General features: G+C 38.6%; 1 protein-coding gene across 1 annotated transcript; it reads left to right on the plus strand.

The window, feature by feature from the left end:
- The first annotated feature begins 10,581 nt into the window (after positions 1 to 10,581).
- Positions 10,582 to 13,590, plus strand: MARS2 (methionyl-tRNA synthetase 2, mitochondrial). The gene has a single exon (XM_037849540.1). The coding sequence runs from the start codon at positions 10,616 to 10,618 to the stop codon at positions 12,395 to 12,397; it is 1,782 nt and encodes a 593-aa protein (XP_037705468.1). The 5' UTR covers positions 10,582 to 10,615; the 3' UTR covers positions 12,398 to 13,590.
- Positions 13,591 to 22,918: the final 9,328 nt, after the last annotated feature.

Raw genomic sequence — 22,918 nt, forward strand, 5'->3', positions numbered from 1 at the left:
TTCAAGAATCAAGGATACTGGATTGCAGTCCAACAGTTTCAGATATTTCTTTCTAGCTATTCTAATACACTATCTATAAAATGCATAAGAATAACATCCAGAATAATCTCTCTATTCCATTTGAAATCTCTCAGCCACTGAAACTTTATTTTGCTTCATTTCTCTTCCCCCTTTTGGTTCAGAAGTCTTTCTCAATCCTACAAAGCCAGGTCTGGACTCATCCCCAGAAGTCATGTCCCACATTGCCAGGGAGATTTACACCCCTGGGAGTCATGTCCCACGTGGGGGAGGGGGCGCAGTGAGTTTACCTGCAGAGCTGGCTTAGAGAGACAGGCCACATCTGAGCGACAGAAGAGGTTCTCAGGGGTGACTCTTAGGCACAATTACAAATAGGCTTAGTCTCTCCTTTGCAGTAACAAGCTTCATGAGGGCAAGCCCCAAGATCAAGGGCTCAGCCTACTAAACTGCTAGTTACCAATGCTTTCAAGAATATCAGGAATTCCCTGGGTGGGGAAGTTTAATATTACCAAATTAAAATATTAATTTTCCCCCCAAGTCCCTCAAGGGCGCTTTGCAAATACTTTTTACTCTCTGCCCAAATTACTCTGCCCAATTACTCTGGGATTTATTGGGGCTTCACGCTAACCTGTACAAACCAACCAGATCTCACCCCTATCCAAGGTTCCATGTAATTATGGTGTTTGAATAAACTGTCCATACAAATTAAATTATATAGTGTGCTACAGAAAATATAGATTTTGCACCAAATAAACATCTCTTCCTTTGGTCTCATCTAGAAGTTGAAGTTTTAAAACACAGTCAATACCATCATTTACCCTTTAGTCTGATTTACCTTAGTCCCAACCAAGTCCATTTCATTCATATCTCTAATTGAAGTCTGATATCTTTTTCAGCTTTTTAAACAATTGCTGTATGGGGTAATGCTGACATTCATAGCTGCTGAACTCTGGCTCTGAGTCTCAGGTGTCACAAAGACACCCAAAGTTACAGGTACCAACTAGGTTATACACAAACAGCTCAGCATCTCAGAATTTAGAAATAAGTGTTACAACTCATGAATGAATGTGACTGCTGTAAGAGCTTACAATCTAGGAACCCTTACAATGAGCCTTCCCCTGATAAGCTATGCTCTCATTCAATTCTCAGAGTTTGCACATTATAGTTAGTCCATATTAGTGAAGTCTTATGTTTGTCTTTTCGATTCTGTCTTCTGAGTGTTCTCTTGAAGGACTCCGGTAAAGGATTAACACCACCTTGAATGGTCAGGGTCACATATCCATGGAAACAATCTAATCAAAAGGTCCGACCCATAATAGGTCTGCACCCACAAAATTGGATTAAAAGAACACGGCTTTTCTGTGTTATATCACAGCTTGAAATCGGCACAAATTCTGGTTTCAAGCACCCCCCTCCCCCACTTCCCCAGTGGGGAGGCTTAGTATTAAATCTCTAATGCTGCTTCTCAGGGAGGCACAGCTTTGGGTATGCCTATAGTCACTCTGAGATGACAGTGGTACTGGTAGGGCTCTCTTCCACTCTTTCCCTGACCATAATCACCTGTTAAATTCCAGTAATTGCCATCTTATTGGTCTATTGTTTACAACAATTCTCTGGGGCATAAATTCCTCTACAAACTATGAAATTGTGGCTCTTTGATGGAACAGTTCTGAGGTTAGTGTTCGATATTACTTCTGACCTCAGGAGGGCTTCTCCCAGCTGTCTTATTCCCTGATTGTCTCCTGAAAATTAGTTGGCCTATAGGTGAGGCTCTGTCTTCCTTAGATCCACTAATCTCCTCCCAGTTCTCTTCACCACAACCTCTACTATTTTTGAAAGTGCTCTTAGGTCTAAATTTCTCCATGCTCTGTTCCAAGTGAAGTCAGTTCTTTTGGGAAGATATTAGGAGCTTTCTGTTTTATGGCCTGCTTCTCTCTTCAGGCAAAAACTCTTAGGGCTCTGGATCTGGAGATGGGGACAATGGCACGCTTCTCTCTGAGTGACACACTGACTCTTGTTGCTGAGTGTTTGGTGGGTAGGGGGCAGTACCTGAGTTCTTCTCAGCTTGCCTCTCCTGGCATGGAAACACCACCTCACTAGTTGGAGAAAGGGCTCTTGGGGCCCCAGAATTATCTGCACATCATGCCTAAGGTAAAGTCCCTTTTCCACAAGGAGTGGGGAGTGGGCAGAAGAAGGGAGCCCCTACTTCACCGAGCTTGTCTAGGACTTAGCCTTAGCAACAGTCAGCTGAAGGCAGATGAGAAATGCTTAAGTCCTGCTTCTCCAGGAAGAAAGCCCTCTGGCTGGGAGCTGAGAGGAGAGAGAGTCCTGTGTTGTTCGGTGCAGCAGTGTGGAGTGACGTCTCTGCCTTGCTGGGCCGGGAGAGGGGAGGAAGGGAATGGTCTTGGTTCCACCAAGTTTTTGTAGATTTTCTTGAATAGATGTTTCTTCATTTGATGATTGTTTTTTGGATTTTTCCATAGGCTTTACGTTTTTTTTTTTCTTAATAATTTTCACAGTTTCACTGGGGAGCAGGTCAGGGGAGCTCCTCATGCTGTCATACCAGAAATTGATCTGAAGGCATGTACACCGTTATACAGACACTTTTACTCAAGAATCTTTCATCCTGTCCATCTTGTCTGTATGGATAATTTACATTTCTTCAATAGCATATTTATTCTTTTAAAACAAATGCTCTGTTTCCTGTGTGTGTGTTTTTTTAAAGGTTTTTCTCCCCCCGGGAGAATGCTGAACAATTTGGTACTTGTAATATAAAGGATAAGATATGGATCTAAGTCAGTTCTCTTCTACTCCCATATCCAACTGTCACAACCAGATTTATTTCCATAGAATATCCTTTACCAATTATGTTTCCTCAGGTTTGTCATATAGCAAGTAATTAGGATAAATTTTTGGAATGTTTTCTACTGTTAAGTCACTCTTTGTATATTGAATCATATTTGTTTTTTGTCAAGGACAACTTTCAGTTCTGTATTGCTAACAAACAGTTCTGATTGTAAATGGGGTTTCCTTAAGTGCAGGTTGATATGTGGCTGGAGAGGTGAATTGTCTATGTTCTACTATCGGCTCACTTAGTCCTTGAAAGAAATGACTGAACCTTAATTAGGCAAGGTTGGATCACCTGAGTTCACCGAAATCTTAATGCTTCTAAAAGATTATTTGTCATCCAACCCATTTCCTTCAGAGAAGAGCTTTTACATAATAGTAACTTCTAAATTCAATCTATTTTAAGTGGCAAACAATAATACTAGAAGTATTTACTGTGTTCTTACTATACATGTAAGATATTATGGGAGACACAAAAATGAAAAACTCAGTTTATGCTCTACAGAATTCATATGCCAGCAAAGGGTATAGATACTACATACTATGAACTATACATGCTCCCTACAGTAGTATCTTTAATCTTCAAAACAGAACAATGTTCTAGGTATGGTTATAATTATTTCTTTTATAGACGAGTCACTAAGGCTCAGAGAGGTTAAACACCTTGTTTGCAGTTATATGTTTGGTCTGTGTAACTTTTTCATTCCAAATCTTCTATTATTGTTTATCACTAACTATCCTTTCTGAAATTTGTGAAATTTATATTAAAGAGCATCAGCCTGAAACTTGACCCTGAGATCATTACTTAGATCATTATATGCAAGATAGAAATTTAAGTCACCGGGAAGAAACGATAATAAAAACTTACGATGTATCAGTTGCTCTTCTAAGTGCTTAAATATATTTTGATTAGTCCTTGCAACAACCCTCTGAGGTAGGTACTGTTATCATCATGCTGATTTTACAAATGAGGAACCAGAGGCACAAAGAAGTTAAGTAACTTGCTCAAGGTCACACAGCTGGTCTACAGCAGGGCCAGTATTTGAATCAGCAGTCTGGTTCTAGTGACCATGCCCTTAATTACTACTAAGTAAGTTAGGGTCTAAGTTAGAATCCTCTAGAAAAAGGAAACAAAAAATTTGTTGGAAAAATTGATTTTTTTTTAAGTATCTAAAGTCACTTTGTTAAAATTTAAGATAATTAATGAGGGTCCTTGCTTTTAAGAAGGAAATGATGGAAGATATTATGTATTATTTATTATGTGCTAGAAGCAGAGAAGCAATAATGGAAAAAACAAACACTAGCCCAAAGTTGTTGAACACATCCGGGGACTTAATCAAACCAATCTCACTTTTTGAAATACAATTATCTTTAATTTCCTTTGCTTCTGATGTAAAATATTTTCATGGTAATGAGATTAGCTGCTTTGATATTACACATGTTCTTTTAAGTTTTCATTTTCATTTATTTCTAAATATAGAACATGCTACAGAAGATGGAGGAACATGACTGAACTACCTGAGCCAGACATAATCTTTCTTTCCCCTGTGACTGCTGTAAAGGACATTTGCCATTCAATTTGCTGCCTGAACTCCCTTCTATTTTTGGATAACCCCTGTCTTATAGGTTTTGCTTAGAAGCAGGTTTATTCTCTCTCTGTAGAAGCACAAAAGCCAGAGAGTTGCCTTTCTAGTCTCCCTTGCCATCAGGGCACAGGCTGAACTTTGACCCAAGAGCTAGTGACACAAAAAAGCAGGGCATAGATCTGGTGAGAGTGGCAGCAGCCATGACAACATCCAATGCCCAGGACTGGTGGAGTCATTGGTGCAAATGGTGGGGTCTCTGCCTAGTAGCAGCATCAGTGTTGTCAAAGGACCCACTTTGCACTCTGACCTTGGACCCTGTTACTGGCTGTGCCACTACCAGGCCTTGTTCTCCAGTTCTTCTGATATTCCTTAATAAATTCTCTTTCTGCTTAAATTAGCTCAAGTTTGTTTCTATGGCTTTCAATTGAGGAAGCTGATTGATAAAAATGCAGAGAGCTACCACTGCCTGTATGAATCATATGGCAATTATGAATATACTTAAGACTTTAAAATACTGTTATTTAGATATTTTATTTTATAAAAGAAATTTTCGTGGATTTACATTTTGCCTCAACTATTCTGCTAGAGCTTTGAGGGCTGAGTTGGTTCTTTCAACTATCAGGTAATTAGCGACTGGATTTGAGAATCTATAGTAAGGAAGAAGAGGAATAAAAATTTCTGTTGTGCTGGACCTTCTCAGCATATTGGACCCCCCCAAAATTGGTAATACAAAGTGCTTGCTTTCACTAAGTCCTTGAAGACATTATATTGCAACATTCAAAAGTGCCTTTTCAACACTGAGTTTTAACCATTCACCATAGGTTGAATTGTGTCCCTACAAAAGACATGCTGAAGTCCTAACTCATGTTCCTGTGAATGTGACCTTATTTGGAAACAGGGTCTTTCTTTGAAGATATGTTTAATTAAGATAAGACCAAAAATGATTAGGGTGGGACTCTTCTATAGTCCTTGTAAGAAGAGGGAATTTGGATACAGTCACAGACACAAGGGAGAAGATCATGTGAAGATGAATCTACTAGCCAAGGAATGCCAAGGATCCAGCAAACACCCGAAGCTAGAAGTAGTAAAGAAGGATTCTCCTCTACAGGTTTCAGATACAGCATGGGTCTGCTGACACCTTGATTTTGGACTTCTAGCCTCCAAACTGTGAGAAAATAAATTTTTGTTTTTTTAAAGCCATCTAGTTTTTGGGAGTTTCCTAACAGCCCTAGGAAACTAAGACAGTGCTTAATGTACTATTAGTTTCATAATGTAGTCAAATTCCTAATTAATGAATTATTTCAGCACTACTTATTGAAAAAGCTATTCTGTGTCTAATGATTAAAAACATTACATTCATCACATACTGAACAGTAATATAGGTTAAGATTCTTATTTTGACATTTTGTTCTACAGTCAGGTTTCTCAGCATCACACATTTAAAAATTTTTATGTTTTTATAATACTTCAATGTCCAGCAGTTCACCATATTATTAGTCTTGTAAAATAAAATATTGACTATTCTTAACTGTTTATCCTTCAAGATCAACAATTGTCAAACTGTGTATGCCATTGCCCTCTGGTTCCAAAGAGGAGCCAGCTTTGGTGAGAAGAGGGGCCTTTGATCACAAGGGAGGACAAGAGACGGGGTGCTGGGTCCCCATCCACCCTTTCTTCAAAAGCTTAGAATTTATCAGTTTCATACACCAGTGAAAAACTAAAATCCATAATGTTCAAAAAAGGATACCATTTACACTATAAGTAAATTTATGCAGTTTCTAGGAATATATAAGTCAGACTTGTATGAAGAAAATCATAAAACTTTACTGAACAGCAGTAAGGAAGACTTGAGCAAATGGAGAGATATCTGCAGTCATTTTTAGGAACACTTAATATTGTAAATATGTCAATCTCCCTCACCCTTGACCCATCATTGAGCTATAGTTTCAATGCAATAATAACCCAAACCCCAACAGGGTTTTTGCATGGGACTTGACAAGTTGATTTTAATATTTATATGGAAGAGAAAACGGCCAAGCATGGCTAAGAGAATTACAAAAAAGCATTAGGATGGGAGTTTAGTATTCCATATATTAAGACATTATAAAGCTATAGTAATTAAAATAGTGTGTTGTTAACAAGGCATAGACAAATTATGAAACAGAATAAATTATGGAACAATGGAGCAGAATAAAAAGCCTAGAAACAGACCCTATATATATGGAAATTTAATATATGATAGTGGTGGCATGGCAGATCAGTTGGGAGATGGAGCCAGGATAAATGGTTATCCATATGGAAAAAAAATTGGATCTTCACCTGATATCACATACAAAAATTTCAATTCTACAAGAAGAACTTATATGCCACAGGCAAAAATTTTTAAACTTTATATAAAGATATGGATAAAGATTTATTCCTACCTCAGAGTTCAAAAGTATTTCTTAAGGCAAAAAGTGATAACCATAAAATAAAATTTGATAGATTTTACTATATTAAAATTAAGAACTTCTATTCATTATGATGACAGTGTGAAAAGACAAGGTACAAATTGGGAGATCATATTTGCAACATATAAACTGATAAAGGAATAGTTTCAAGAATATATCAAGAATTTCATCAAATAAATACAAAGACAAACCAATAGAAAAATGGACATAAAATATAGATATTTTATAGCCAAAGAAACATACATGGCTAATAAATATATGAAGAGATATTCAACTTCGCTTGTAATCAGGGAAATGCAAATCAAGTCCATGGTGAGACTGTTTTTCATTATGTTAAGATACATATAACAAAATTTACCATTTTAATCATTTTAAAGTGTACAATTTAGTGGCATTAAGAACATTCACAATGTTTTATAACCATTGCCACTTTTTATTTCCGGAACTTTTTCATTACCCATTAAGTGGTCACTCCTATTCTCCCCTCTCCACAGTCTCTGGCAACCACTAATCTGCTTTCTGTCTCTAAAAGTTTGCCTATTCTGAACAATTCATATAAATGAAATCATGCAATATGTGGCGTTTGTGTCTGGCTTCTTTTCTTTGGCATAACGTTTTTAAGTTTCATCTATGTTGTAGCAATGTATCAGCACTATATTCCTTTTGTGGCTGAATAATATTCCATTTTATGAATAAACCATATTTTGTTTACCCATCCATCCAAACAAAACTTGGGTTGTTTCCAGTTTTTGGCTATTATGAATACTGCTCCTACTAACCTTAGAGAGATAACATTTTACACCCATTTGACTGACAAAAAATTAAGACTGTCAATACCAAATTATTAAATAGACTTCTTTAAGGGTATGTTGCTGATGGAGTGTAAATTTGTTTAACCATGTTAGAAAAGTACTTGGTATTATCTGTGAAATGGCACATTCATATAGTCTATGATCCAGCACTTTCACTCCTAGGTATACATCCAAGAAAAACTTTAGCATGAGTACCAGGAGGCATATACATGAATGTTACAGCAGTATTGTTCCTAAGAGCAAAAACTTGAACTCACCCAAATGTGTATCAACAGGTTTCTTTTAAAGAATTTGAGTGTAAAGGGAAGGAAAAAATTAAGCAATAATGGAGATTGAGATTTTTTTTTTAAAAGATAGGTGTTCCAGTTTGCTAAGGCTGCCAGAATGCAAAATCCCAGAAATGAATTGGCTTTTACAACAGTGGTGTATTAGTTTACAAATGTTCAGTTCTAAGGCCATAAAAGTGTCCAAATTAAGGCATCAACAAGATGATACCTTCACTGAAGAAAGGCTGATGGTGTCCAGAACACCTCTTTCAGCAAGGAAGGCATGTGGCTGGCATCTGCTGGTTGTTTACTCCTGAGTTGCATTGCTTTCAGCTTCTGATTCCAGTGGCTTTCTTTTTAAGTGTCTGTGGGTTCTCATTTAGCTTCGGGGCAAACTCTGGGTTTCATCTCTTAGCTCCTGGTTCTGGTTTCAACAGCTGTCTCCAAAATGTCTCTGGGCTTTTTCTCTCTAAGCATCTCTGAGTTCTCACTTAGCTTCTCCAGAGCAAACTCTGGCCTTCATCTCTCAGCTTAGCTTAGCATCTTCAAATGTCTTTCTGTCTGCATCTCTAGGCATCTCTGAGCTTTCTCTCTGAGAGCTCTCTTAAAGGACTCCTGGAAACTAATTAAGACCCACCTTAAGTGGGGTGGGGTGTCACATCTCCATGGAAATAATCTAATCAAAAGTCTAACCCACATTTGGGTCTGCCACCACAAGACTGCACTAAAGAACATGGCTTTTTATGGGGTACCTAACAGATTCAAACTAGCACAATAGGGGAAAAAAAACCCGTGTATATTTGTTTTGTTGAAGCATGGATTCAATGAAAAAGGGAAAAAAAAATGATAAGAAATGCTTGAGGACCTGATTGCTCCCATCCCTTAGCCTCAACTTGTCTCCTTGTTTTGGAGGGTATTGTACATCCCCTACAGTTTTAAGTTTTATCCTTCATTTGCCTTTTCTTAAACTGTGGATCAAATAAATAGAGCACATCAACTGAGATTCCACAGGATATTTATTCTACATATTATATCTCCTACAGAGAACCTGACTGTTCCACTTTCAGTATCACCAGAGAGGTCAGATCCAACTTACCAGACTCCTCCACTCATTACAGAGTATTATACAGCAGTGAAAATGAATGAACTACAGCTACCTGAAACAACACTGATAAATCTTAGTAACAAAATGTTAAGTGAAAAAAGGCAAGAAGACTACATATAGTATGACACACTTTTTTTTTATCATGTCCAAGTACAAGTAAAATTAAACAATACGTTACTTAGATATATTATGTGATAATATGAATGCGAAAGTACAAAATTCAAGACAATGGTTACTTCTAAGACAAAGATAGGAGGACAAGATAGGAAGCAAGCACACATATTTAAGTCATTGGTAATCTTTTAGTTCAGCAGTTCTCACTTCAGTGTGCATCAGAACCTACTAGAGAGCTTGTTAAAACCTAGATTGCTGGGCCCCTCCAGAATTTTCTGATGCAGTAGGTCTAGCATGGGGCCTAAGAATCTGCATTTTAAACAAGATCTGGGGTGCTGCTGATGTTGTTCTGGGGCCCACACTTTGAGAACCACTCCTAGTACTTACGCTGGGTTGTGGGTTCACACATTTTCATTTTATGAGTAAATGATATATATTATTAAATGAAATCAACGGGGGGGGGGCAGACATAGGAGAGTGTGTTATTAACCATGGAAATTCTATCAATCCAATTCCAGGCTCCTGAGGCCTTCTGACTAAAAAAGCTGGGGTTCCTTACTAAGAGCAAACTTAACACTATTATCAAGATCATTTAAAAGAAAATTACTAAAAGTACTTTTGAGAAATAAATCTGAAGATAGATTCTTCCACATATGCACGTGACATGTTGCATTACATCCCCCTGGATCCCAATAATTGTTGACAAGGATTTGCACATCACAAATCAACCTTTAGTTGATTCAACCAAAATCTAGTATGTTTAGAGAAAATATTTTCCTTACTATTATGGTTCTTCTCTCTCCTTCATGTACTCTACATAATTTTCTTTGTTCCTTCCTTTCTTCCTCCATCCCGTCCAGATTTACTGAGCGCCTTTTAGGTTCTGAGATAAAATTTGGATGACATTTAGACTCTTACGTTGACTAGATCCGGGCCTTTCCATTCCACCTCTGAACTGCAGAGGGCATACTCTGTGCCCTAAAATGTGCTAATCACTGACTGGGGTTTGAGACATGCCTGAAAATAAAATTCTTGCCCTCAAGCAGCACAGTTCTTAGAAGGAAACCGATCCATAAATATAAAATACAACTCAAAGCAGCAGACACAGGACGTTACAGAACAATAAAAATTTATCTTTTTTTCCATAAGTTCTCCTAAATCCAGTTCTTCTAAGCCAATTTTCTTGGGAGTGTCCACAAATCACAATTTTAAAGCCGGAGACCGAGCACTCGCGGCCAGGAGCGTAACGAAGGCTAAAAAGCGTGGACGCCGCCGCAGAAAGGCGGCGCTGCGCACTGGACTTCATCACCTTTTAGGCCCGAAGCGGCGACGCATTCACTGCTGCGCATGCGCCCGTCACACGTGCTTCTAGAGCGCCGCCTCCGCAGCTTGCAGCTGGTGTCTACGGACTCACGTCATGCTGCGAATTTCTGCTCTCCGGCTGCTGGGACTCCCGGGGTCCTGTAAGGTCTCGCTCGTGGAAGCGTCTGGCCCACGTCACTACTGTTCGGGCCCTCTCAGTTACCGCGACGGTGCCCGCGATAAGCGTGTCTTCTTCACAACACCCATTTTCTACGTGAACGCGGCGCCACACATCGGGCACCTGTATTCGGCACTCCTGGCGGATGCCCTGTACCGCCACCGTTGCCTCCGAGTCCCCAGCGCTGCCGCCACGCGATTCTCCACTGGCACCGACGAGCATGGCCTGAAGATCCAGCAGGCGGCAATCGCCGCAGGCCTAGCCCCGGCCGAGCTGTGCGACCAAGTCTCTGCCCAGTTCCAGCAGCTTTTCCGGGAGGCTGGCGTCGCCTCCACCGACTTCATCCGCACCACCGAGGCGCGGCACCGACTGGCTGTGCAGCATTTCTGGGGGGTGCTGAAGGATCGGGATCTGCTCTACAAGGGGCTATATGAAGGTTGGTACTGCGCCTCCGACGAATGCTTCCTGCCTGAAGCCAAGGTCACCCGGCAGCCAGGCCCGTCAGGGGAGGACTGTCCCGTGTCTCTGGAGAGCGGACATCCCGTCTCTTGGACCAAGGAAGAAAACTACATTTTCAGGCTTTCACAGTTCCGGGAACCTCTCCGGCGGTGGCTACGGGACGACCCTCAGGCCATTACCCCTGAGCCATTCCATCGTGCAGTTCTTCAGTGGCTGGAGGAGGAGCTGCCCGACCTGTCTGTCTCCCGCAGGAGTAGCCATTTGCACTGGGGCATTCCGGTGCCTGGGGACGATTCCCAGACCATCTATGTATGGCTGGATGCCCTGGTGAACTACCTCACTGTTATTGGCTACCCAGGTGCTGAGTTCAGATCTTGGTGGCCGTTCACGTCTCATATCATAGGCAAGGACATTCTCAAATTCCATGCCATCTATTGGCCTGCCCTCCTCTTAGGGGCGGGCATGAGCCCTCCACATCGCATCTATGTCCACTCCCACTGGACAGTCTGTGGCCAAAAGATGTCCAAGAGCTTGGGCAATGTGGTGGATCCCAGGGCTTGCCTTGACCACTACACTGTGGATGGCTTCCGCTACTTTCTCCTTCGGCAGGGTGTCCCCAACTGGGACTGTGACTACTATGATGAAAAAGTGGTTAAGTTGCTGGACTCAGAGCTGGCAGATGCCTTGGGAGGTCTTCTGAACAGATGCACTGCCAATAGAATAAATCCTTCTGGGATTTTCCCCATCTTTTGCACTGCCTGCTTCCCCAGTGAGCCAGGGTTGGTGGGGCCATTAGTTCGTGCTCAGGCAGAGGACTATGCTCTGGTGAACGCAGTGGCCTCTTTGCCCAAGCAGGTATCAGACCACTATGATAACTTCCAGATCTATAAGGCTTTGGAGGCAGTATCCATCTGTGTCCGGCAGACTAATGGCTTTGTCCAGAGGCATGCACCATGGAAGTTGAACTGGGAGAGCCCAGTGGATGCTCCCTGGCTGGGTACTGTACTTCATGTGGCCTTGGAATGTTTGCGAGTCTTTGGAACTTTGCTCCAGCCAGTCACTCCCACCCTAGCTGACAAGCTGCTGTCTAGGCTGGGGGTTTCTGCCACAGAGAGGGGCCTTGGAGAGCTCTGTTTCTTGCCTCGGTTCTATGGACATCCTTGCCCCTTTGAAGGGAGGAGGCTGGGACCTGAAACTGGGCTCTTGTTTCCAAGACTGGACCAGTCCAGGGCTTGGTTGGTGAAAGCCCACAGGACCTAGAAACTTAGTTCTTATTGACTTATGGTAAAAAAGCAAATGTGTTATTTTTATATTTTGCATTTTCAGGAAAGTTATACTAATATATTTTAAGGCATTGCATCAGATGAGCATGTAAGTTCTGTCCCTGTGAAAAGAGGTTTGTAGTCTTTCAGGTTCCTATCCCCTCCTCTTCAGTTTCTGTGCCCATTAACCACTGTCCTTTGGGCACCAGTGTCTCTAGGGTGTCTCTGGGGGAAGATGGCCAAGAGATGTTGCTAATACTATTCTTATTGTGCCCCTTTCAGACAAACCACAAGTAGTTTATTTGCCCAGACTACCTCTCATGGCATGTTTTTCTTTGGCCAGGCCTCAGTTTCCTGGGCAAATTAGTGCAGTGACTCCTACTATTGAGAGGAGGGGTTGGAGGCTATGCTTTAGGCCCCCTACCTCAGCTTTTACCAGAGTAGTCCTACTTTATTATATATGTTGGGTCTCTATTCTATTATTAAAACTTTGAGAAACAGTATCTTAGTTTAAAGGATTTTTGTCTGGGTTCATCCCCATATTTTCATTTCCTACAATCATGACTCACTAAATTTTTGTTAGTTAATACTCCCAATACTGTGTTTTGTAACATTACACTTCAACCAGTAGATGGCTTTAGTTTCAAACATTTAATCCCTGTACATTGAGGTTTCAGAATGTTTAGAATAAATTTGTTTATTTTTAATTTTGCAGATAATTACATTTTTATTGCTTTTTAAAAAATAAGGGATAATTATTTGCCATTACTGTGTTTTAACAAAAAGGAATAAAATCAGAATCCAGTTTTCAGACTACTAAAAAATGACATTTACTCTATTAAAGGTTTGGTAAGCTAACAAGTAAATGTATCAAGTTTGGATTACCTATGATAAACCATAAAGCTCTCTTAAAATATTTGGTATATTAAAATTTAAACTTTAATAACATTTGGTTACAGGTATGATAAAAATCTGTAAATAGTTAAAAGGGCATTATTTTCTTCACATTTTGTATAGTCTTAATTTTGTTATCCACAGGCATAATTTACCTTATATGATTTTTTTTGTCAGTCAGGATTTCTAATACAATATAGCAACTGTATAATAATTATAAATGTGAATTTACTGTCAGGTAGTTTTTACTGATTATTTCGTTTACCCTCTTAAGTTATTAAAGTTTAAAATTTGTAAGTACCTTATTCAGATCTGTTCTCTGTTGCATTTGTTGAAGGTGATGGTGAAGGGAGGCAATGATCAGTACTCCAGGAATCTCAAACTGGATTTAGTGATCTCTCCAAGGCTCCATAAGAGAACATCAGAGACGATGTTAACGTATCAGTCTATACAGTGACTACAACACAGTAAGCCAGCTTTATATCTGATAGGTGACTCGGCATCTAGGCCAAAGTTTAAAATGAGAACTTGCCTTGAATTATCCATTCTAAGTATGGTAGCAAGCAGAGAGGGCTCACTATGAAGTAAACTACTGTGCTGGTGGTTACCCCAGATTTATCCTAGGTACTACCATTCAGCTCCAGTTTCTGTTTATCAGTGTAGTGAGGGATTTCCTGTTGCTTAGAAACGTTTTGCTGGAAAAGAATGCTTGGAGGCATTCTAAAAGTGGAAAGGAAGCTGCCACAAATGTTCTTTCAGATCCTTCCTCTTCTTCAAATTAGAGTCCTAGACTTCCCATATTGACATATTCCTTTTACCTGCTGGGATTACTAGAGCAGATTACTGGAGTGTAGTATCTCTTAGGGCTGAATAGAGCAGGGAATGGTGAAAGATGGGATGTGTTTACATGGATGAAGGGCAACAGACTTGGAAAACCAGTGGGATAACCTCTTGGCCCCTTGAAGTACCCTTATGGCAAGCTTAACAGTATCCATCATGGATGGAGAGAGAGTTTTCCCCTTGAATGATATTTCTTATGGTTTACTGCTGGTCAGTATACTGTACCTCATCTTGCCGGAAGGTGTTGATGGAGTTCCTTTTGGGCAGTCTGTACTTATGCAGGCATTTAACTGGATACCAGGATTATTGTGGTATTCAAGGGCACAGGAAAATAGGGGAAGCAGAAAAGAGAGGGCATAATATTAGAGATGACAGGAATATTTTGTGTGAAGTGTGGTAAGTTGTATCTGACTTCTGTGGTGATTTGGAAGGTGGACCACTCATATTCTCTGTAGGAGACACAATAGGTAAAACCATATCCTTTGAGTATTCAGTTGATGTGCTCCATTTCATTTGGCAGTTTAACAGTTTAAGTGGAGGATAGGTAAAACTTTAAACTGGGGTCATGCACTTCCAAAAGAGGGCATCCTGACTACTTTCTGGGAGAAAATAATAACCTTGTACAGCTCTAAAACAGGTGGACTATTTGGCCTGTCCTGCTGTAGCTATTCCAGGATACATATGTAGAAGCATATTGGCCATAGTGTCACCAGATTTGTACCATCAAACTTAGAAATGGCTTTAATGGAAGAATTTCTGTTCCCAAGCAGGGTAATTGATCTTCACTCAGTTTGGCTTCTGGGAGAAATTGACCCAAGGATTGAATTCCCTGGATTTAAGGTTCTTCTGAGAAAGAATTCTGCTCCAGAACTGTTAATAGCTTATCTGGCATCTTATGGATCCCTTGACTAAAAAGGAAGTTTCCCCCAAATACTACCCTTGAGGTTCTCAAATATTCATTTTGGAGGTATTTCTGGAAGCAGTTTGCAGGTGGTGATAGAGGACTGCCTAGATCAGATGTTTATAGGATATATCATATCACTTTAGGAGAATGTCATTAAGATGTCAATGAATTCATGTAGGAAATTGTAGGCAATATATATATTTTAGTACTAGTGTATATTGAAGGGCTCTTTTACAAGTGAACTTCAAAGATTAGGAACCTCAGAGGTCTGAATTTATGAAAATGGGCAGCTATATAGAGGTCAAGGATAGGCAGGAGCAGGAAATAGGTACAATCTCTAAGAATGCATTGAAACTTTGCAGTTAATCTGTAAGTAGGCCTCATTATTTTTCTTGAAGGACCCGTGGACTCGGTAGGTTAAAGTGAATATTAAAAGTTGATGTCCACATACTCAAGAAAGGTATAGGCTGGAACACAGGCCCTGAGGCACAAGGTCTTTTGCATAGTTAAATCTGTGATCGGAACATAGCTCTTTAGATCTGGAAGTGCTGAAACTGACATGAAGCCAGTAGTTGGTCAGATTGTGGGCCTCTAAGTAGGAGGGCTTATAACCATGAAATAGCTTGTACAGTAAGTGACAGTACTAAGCATTCAGTAGGTTCCTCTTTGGGCATTATGGGATAGTTTCCTGGATCTGGGTATGTAGTGGCAGTGTTGGCCTGCTTTAGAGTAGCGCTGGGTTGTGGGAGAGGGCAGGAGTACTGGCTAAGATTCTGTTCATGAAGCTGCTGTATGCTCCTCAATCTGTAACTGCCTCCTGGAGGCAATTCCCTGCAATCCAGAAGAATTCTATCAGAATATAGAACACTCTTTCTTACTGGTGAATTTTGGGGTGCTATAAGCCTTGGTGGGTCTCTGCCATCATCTTTTTTGCAAGTGGACCTAAAAGGGTGTGGACATATTGACAGGCATGTATCAATCTTTACAGCAAAGTTACAAGTTCAGAGATCTAAGGCACAGGTTGGGGTAACTAACGGGAGCACATGTTAGGGCAATCAGTTCAAGAAGAAAGCCTTTGAGTCCCCTGCAAAACTAAGACTGTATGAAATATGTTATTTTAGCACAACACAACTGTCCCTGCCCCCTCCCCTTGCAGGCGCTTTGGAGAGATTGGTTCACTCTTATCAGGAGGAAAACATCAAATTTGGAGGTTAATATTGTTATCAGGGCCAGAATAGTAATGACCAAATTAATTAACGTTAATCAGTGGGGATTTTAACCTGCTGAAAAGTGTTTTATTCTTTCTTGAGTTAGAGGATGGGGGAAGCCCAGCCTAAGAGGCCTTCTTATATCACCAAGAAAGTCTTTGAGCAGAAGGAAAGGGACCAACCAGTTCAGAGGTGGAATTGGTGTTTCCTTCTCAGTTTTTTTTTAAACTTTTTATTTTGAAATAATTTCAAACTTAAAGGACAGTTGTAAAAATAATATAAACATCATACAGAGAACTCCAGTGTACCCCCAATCCCCCATATACCCAGATCCACCAATTTTAACATTTGCCTCTCTTGTTTTTGTTTTTTTTCTTTCTCTCCTTCCTTCCTTCCTCCTTCCCTTCCTCCCTTCTCCCTTATATCCATCCCTTTTCTGAATATTTGAGAGGTTAGATAAATCCTACTCTTTGAACATGTAATACTTTCATGTACATTTCCTATGAACAAGGATATTCACTTATGTAATCACCTTAAGTGCTGTTATCAAGTTTGAGAAATTTAACATTGATATAAAGCGTACATTCTGTACTCCAATTTTATGTCCCAAAGTGTCCTTTTGAGCCTTTTCTCTTCCATTCTCAGATCCCATCCAATATCATTATTGCATTTAACTGTCATTATCTCTTTAGTTCCTCTTTCATATATACAACATAAATCTTCCCATCCCAATTCCTCTCAAGCATACCATTCAGTGGGATTAATCACATGCATAATATTGCAGTACCCTCACCACCATCTGTTAGAACTTTCCCTTCACCCCAAACAGAAACCCCACATTCATTTTGCATTAAATCCCCACTGCCCCTGCCCCCTACCCCTGGTAACAAGTACTCTACTTTCTGTCTCTATGAGTTTGCATATTCTTTGATATTTTCTCTGTGGTTACCATGGGGATTAAATTTAACATCCTAAAGCTATACCAATCTCATTTACTTTGATACTAACGTCAATAGCATATGTAAACTTTGTTCTGTACCTCTCTGTCCCCCATCTTTATGTAGAACATGGATTCCAATCTGCTTTTGAACCCCTCTAGAGGATTTTTTATCTCTGTTACTGTGGTCTTCAGCTTTGTTTGGTTCTGTTTCATAATTGCCATCTATATTTTGTTCTCTTTGTGTTCATTTATCATTTTCCTGATTTCCTTTAGCTCTTTGAACATATTTAGGACCATTTCTTAAAAGTCTTTGTATGAAATGCCCCAGGTCTGGTCCTCCTTTTCCTGGGCCATCATTTCTTGTTTCTTTTTGTTTCGTACTCTTTGTTGAAGCCTGGATAATTGGACAGTTTAGCCTGTTATCACTGGGATTTAAGACTCTGAGGTGTCTGTTCCTTAAGACTGTATCCAGTTAGTGTTATGACAGAGCTTTCCTTGAATGCCAGGAGCTAACCAAAAAAATAAAAAAAAAAAGAAAATAAAATAAAACGCTGTTCCCAATCTTTGCAGATAGACCAGTGCAAGTGCTCTCCTTTAGGGTTTATTTATACACTTAATTTGAAGAATCGCTCCCAGGTGTCCAAAGTGTAGGGGCTCCCTGATCCTTTCTGTGTAAGCAGCTTGTCTTGGGGATGGGCACATGGCTCTAAGAATTTCCCCATTTACATGGATATAAATTCCCCTCGCCTCCCTAGGAAATAGTTTCCTCATGGTCTGGGCACTGTACTGTATGTCCTACAGCTAGCAATTCTTGGTCCCAGGCAGCACAATTTGACTATTCTCCCACAGCGTTTTCTAGGAGTTCTGTAAGCCATCTACACACGAAGTAAATTTTGAGTCAGTCTCTCAGGCCACCACTAGACATACTGGGCCAGACATACATGCTCCTGGAAGTGCAGGCCAGCTCCCCACTGAGCAGGTGAGGGGATGGCGTGTGTGTGTGTGTGTGTGTGTGTGTGTGTGTGTGTGTGTGTGTGTGTGTGTGTGTGTGTGTGTGTGTGTGTGTGTGTAAGAACCAGGATGCCAAGAGATCTTACTGCTTTTAAGTGGCCTTTTTCTTGATTTGATGCTTACTCTGTTACTGCGACACTTTTAAGTGTTCTCTGGAGCTGTCAGAAAGATGTTTCTGTCAGTTCTTGATGTTGTTCAAGGCTTCTGTGGGGAAACAGATCCCCTGAAGCCTCTCACTCTGCCATCCTTGATTGGGGTGGGGCTCTCCTTAGTTTTTAGGCAGTCCTTGGTTGCCCAGTATGGATCCTCTGAATTAAGGGAATCTTGTAACAGAGATAGTTGGCCATATTTAAAATACCTTGCTTAGGATTGTAATTCGCTAGTCAATTTTTCTTGATTATCTTCATGAGGGAAGGGAAATGGGAAAAGCCAAGAGGATCTTCTATGGTCCTGACAACTGAAAAAAATCCTCTACTCCACCTCTTTTCATGAGCAGATACTGGGAGGTTCAATCATATCTGGATTTCACCAAAGTAACGCAAGGACGTAGAGAAATTCCGTTCTTGGCCATGATCTAGTATTTACCCCTTTCTAGCTTATGGCAGAGTTACTTACCATAGTTTTTAAAGTCCACAGCTCCTTACTTAACAACAGGGTAGTGTGAGATGTCAGGATGTTTCAGGAAATCAAGTGTGCCATCTGCAAGAAAATTATAGCTCCAAGGAGAGACAGGCCCTACCTTGGGTCATTGAGGAGTTTTGCATGGTACATCTGCAGAGGGCCTGGAAGAGTTACTGAATAAGCTGGGGGATACCAACCTTCTCAGTGTATGGTATAGGGAAAATGGTACTAACCTTTCTATGCTAGCATTCCTAAAGTAGCATGCTTTGGGCATGTATCCCTCATTTAGTTGAGAATCACTGGTTTATGGTATTTAACATGAAAATGAACTTTCAAAAACTAGTTCATGATTGTCATAGATTGGAATCATCCTATTTTTTCACATAACTTTACTATATTCAATAAAAATACGATAATTTATACATTTTTCCCCTGGTAAAAATACTTTTAAAAGGGTAATAACTTTCAATTTTGTGTAGTTTCAGCAGTCTGACTTCACTGGCCTAGAAGCGTCTATTGGTTAAAAAGTTATAAATATTAAAAATATAAAGCTAAGTATGCATGTTACACATTTTAGGTTAATCCCTAAAGTAATACAAATAGGATATATCTCTTTCAAGCCAGATGAAGAGAAAGATTAAAAGGTTAAAGAAAAATCAATCCAACAGAAGACAGGAAGAGGGAAAAAATGGCAAAGAATAATATAGTAAATAGAAAATCCATATAAGATGGTAGAAATACAAATATTTCAGTAATTGTAATAAAATAAAACATCACAGGATGAACCTCATGTCAAAAGACATTGATGTTCAAGATTAAATAAAAAAGTTAGCTATATGCAATTTGAGGATATACTTAAACATAATATAAAAGATGAAAAAGATACTCTAGGTATATATTAACTAAAAGAAAGTTGGTATAGCAATATTAATATTAGACCATCTAAACTGAAGGGGAAAACCCTTAATAAAGTGGGACTTTACTCCATATATAAGGAATAATCCTTCAAAAAGTTATAAGAATTATGAACTTGTATGATCTAACAACATAGCCTCAAAATAAAAAAGGCTAAAATGGAAAATGACAAGAAATGTGCAAGTCCACAAAAAATGGAAACTGCCATTTCTGAGTCCAGAGCCTGTAGAAACCATGCAATGAGAAAGTTAAAATACAACAACTCATATTAGACATTCGCACATCAGGCTTTAATGTTTACTATCAAATGCATCATCACTACTAAGCTTAAGTAGAAAAACATAGCAGACAAGGCTTTATGATTCTAAAACATCTTTTTCCATGCATGCCTCTGTGAAATTAACAACTTGCTTTTTGAATAGAAATACCAGTGAAATATAACTGTTAGTCTGTCCTCTTTGTGCATTATTAAAAGGGGAGAATTTCCCCTGCTGCCCCAAAAAGGGGAGAATCCCAAGGCCATAATTTTGCCAAAATTTTCCAATTTTTCGTTCTGTGATAAGTGAGGGTAAAGGGAAAAAACAGTTCTGTATTCCTTATTTGTTTTCTCATTTACTTTTCCCATCAGTCCTATGAAATAGGTATTATTCTTTCCCTCTTTAACTGACAAAAACTGAGAGACAGAAAGACTAATAATTTGGCTAAAGTTATATGACTTGTAGAACAGGAGAGCCTAGACTCAAACTTGGCTTGATGCCAAAGCCTCAGCACTACCTTTAGCACCACCACCAATCAGTCATGAGTATATACTGAAGACTCTGTTTTACGTATTATGGGGAAGAGGAAGTAGTAGAATCATTCACAGTTCTGAAGATGAAAAGTTCAAATAACATTTAACTGAAATACATCAATTAGTATTTCAAGATGAGAAACTGGTTTTTTAATAGCTGGATTATGAAATAGATGAATGCCAAAATAGAAACTTAGAAAAACATACTTACCTTGATCATGAAATATGGTATATTTCTCTTTTGCTTTCAGTAGTTATCTTTATATCCTAAACCTGCTAATATGTGCTGGTGCAAATTGTTAAAATTTTTAATAACCATATGTTTTTTTTCTTATGGTTTTCTTATTTTCAGAATAATGTTCCAAATTCCAACAGTTCTCCTCTTATATGAAAGTACACTGTCATAAATTCATGACTCTAAGTATTTTGAAATGACACTTTACTGATTAATACTTTAAATACAAATTTATCTCTATAAACATCAAAACATATCAATATTCAAGTATTTTATTTGAATTAACTATTATAGTAACAAAGCCAGAGATTTTATTAGAGGTCACAAACACTGGAAGTTTTTCATTCAATACATAACAGTTTTAAAACAAATGAACATTTATAAGACATCTATTTATTAACAATTTAAGTTCTGTGAATTTATGGAACATTTATTGCTGTATTCTTATGACATCTTTCCTAACAAGCTTGCAGAAACCAGATTAAATGTCCTGTGACTTCAGTTATTACCAAACACTAACCCCTTAGCAAAAATGTCACATATTGGATAATTCCTGTATCTTATATGACCATTGAGATACATTCTAACTTCCCCAAATTAGGGATTTTATTATTAATCATAAAGAATACTCATTGTCATATTTTACTTTTTTTTTATGATATGTAGTTATTATGTTGGACATTGGCTACACCCTGAAGAAGGGTGATGAAACCTATATAAATAAAAACACATTAAAAAAATGTATCAAAAGATATTAAAGTCCTTGCTAACTTGGAATGACAAAAAGACTTACATCTTTATTCTCTTTTAAGTAATTTCTTCAGAACTCTGTTTAAATGCAAGCAACATAGTCCCATAGTTAGCAAGGCATGGTGGGTGCTTTTTCAGATTTTTTTGCATGTTGGGTTATGACTTGCTGACAAAATTAGATGGATATATTAAAGAAAAATCCTATATAGTTTATTTTAGATTACCTTAAAAAATCATTTACTAAAAGGATTTATTTATAAAGGCTCTCATAAAGTAAAGAATGTTTAATCCTGGTAAATTGAAATGACTGCATTACTTTTTATATTTAAATTTCTATAAAACATATTTTACAGAAAAAAAGATACATCCCTAACTCTCTACTTTTTACATAAAAAGCAAAACTGTTTAGTCCTGAGTTCTGTTTTATATTATAACTTATTTCTGGAATGTAATTAAGTATAAATCAAATTTCAATCTGTAAGATAGAAATAGAGAAGAAAATAGTTAAGTAATAGAGAAGAAAATAGTTAATAAAGAAAATTATTGAAAATATGTAAGGTTAATTAAATGGCAGTTGGTGGTTAGATTTTCACACCATTTTGAGTTAGGAGTATTTTTTGTTGTTGTTTGGATATAAAGAAAATACTTTTAACACTCTTTATAACATTGTCTGCCTTAGTTTAAAAAATGTTAATAATCATCAAAGTAGAAATGTTTTCCTATTAAAATGTTATCCACATAAAAATCAGCCTCTAGAAGGTAGATAATCTATGACAATTTTAAAATAAAACATTTTGGATGTAACTGAGGTCATAAATTAGTTTTCTAGCCTAAGGAGAGTATACAGTACTTCTTCCTTATCCCATAATCCATGGAGACCATCTGAAAGTGGAGCTATCAGCTTGGGGACATAAAAATAAAGATAAATGTGTAACTGTGTAGCTAAGTGTAAAAATTAGGGTATCAACTTGATCTCTGAGAGAAAAACAGGAAAAATACTGAAAACTTATTGACTAACATTGAGAACAGTGAGAAAGGGACTAGCCAAGTTAAACCACGTTATCAAAACTCACTGGTAAAAGTCTGTAGAGGCAGATGTTTGAGTATTTATGTGAAGGCAGGTACATTGAGGTCAAGAGTTTTAAACTAGTCATTTTCTAAAGAGAAAGGCACATGGCTAAGGCAAAGGCATAAGAATCTATTTGGTAAACACAGGTTTGTTGCTGAGTTTATTTTCATTTTTCCCTTGGCACAGGTGACAAAAGGATATACTTAGGATAGTAAATGTGTTATTTCAACTGAAACTAATTCTCACAAACAATTGGAAATGACCTGAATAAAACAATTGTAAGGTTAACTTTATTAGTGCTTATACAAGAGCAGAAAAAATGTAACTGTATTAGTATCTTTT

The sequence above is a fragment of the Choloepus didactylus genome, chromosome 9, assembly GCF_015220235.1.
Source record: "Choloepus didactylus isolate mChoDid1 chromosome 9, mChoDid1.pri, whole genome shotgun sequence".
NCBI lineage: Eukaryota > Metazoa > Chordata > Mammalia > Pilosa > Megalonychidae > Choloepus > Choloepus didactylus.

Coding starts and splice junctions, on each gene's coding strand:
- MARS2 (XM_037849540.1), top strand. CDS start 10,616: ATGCTGCGAATTTCTGCTCTCCGGCTGCTGGGACTCCCGGGGTCCTGT.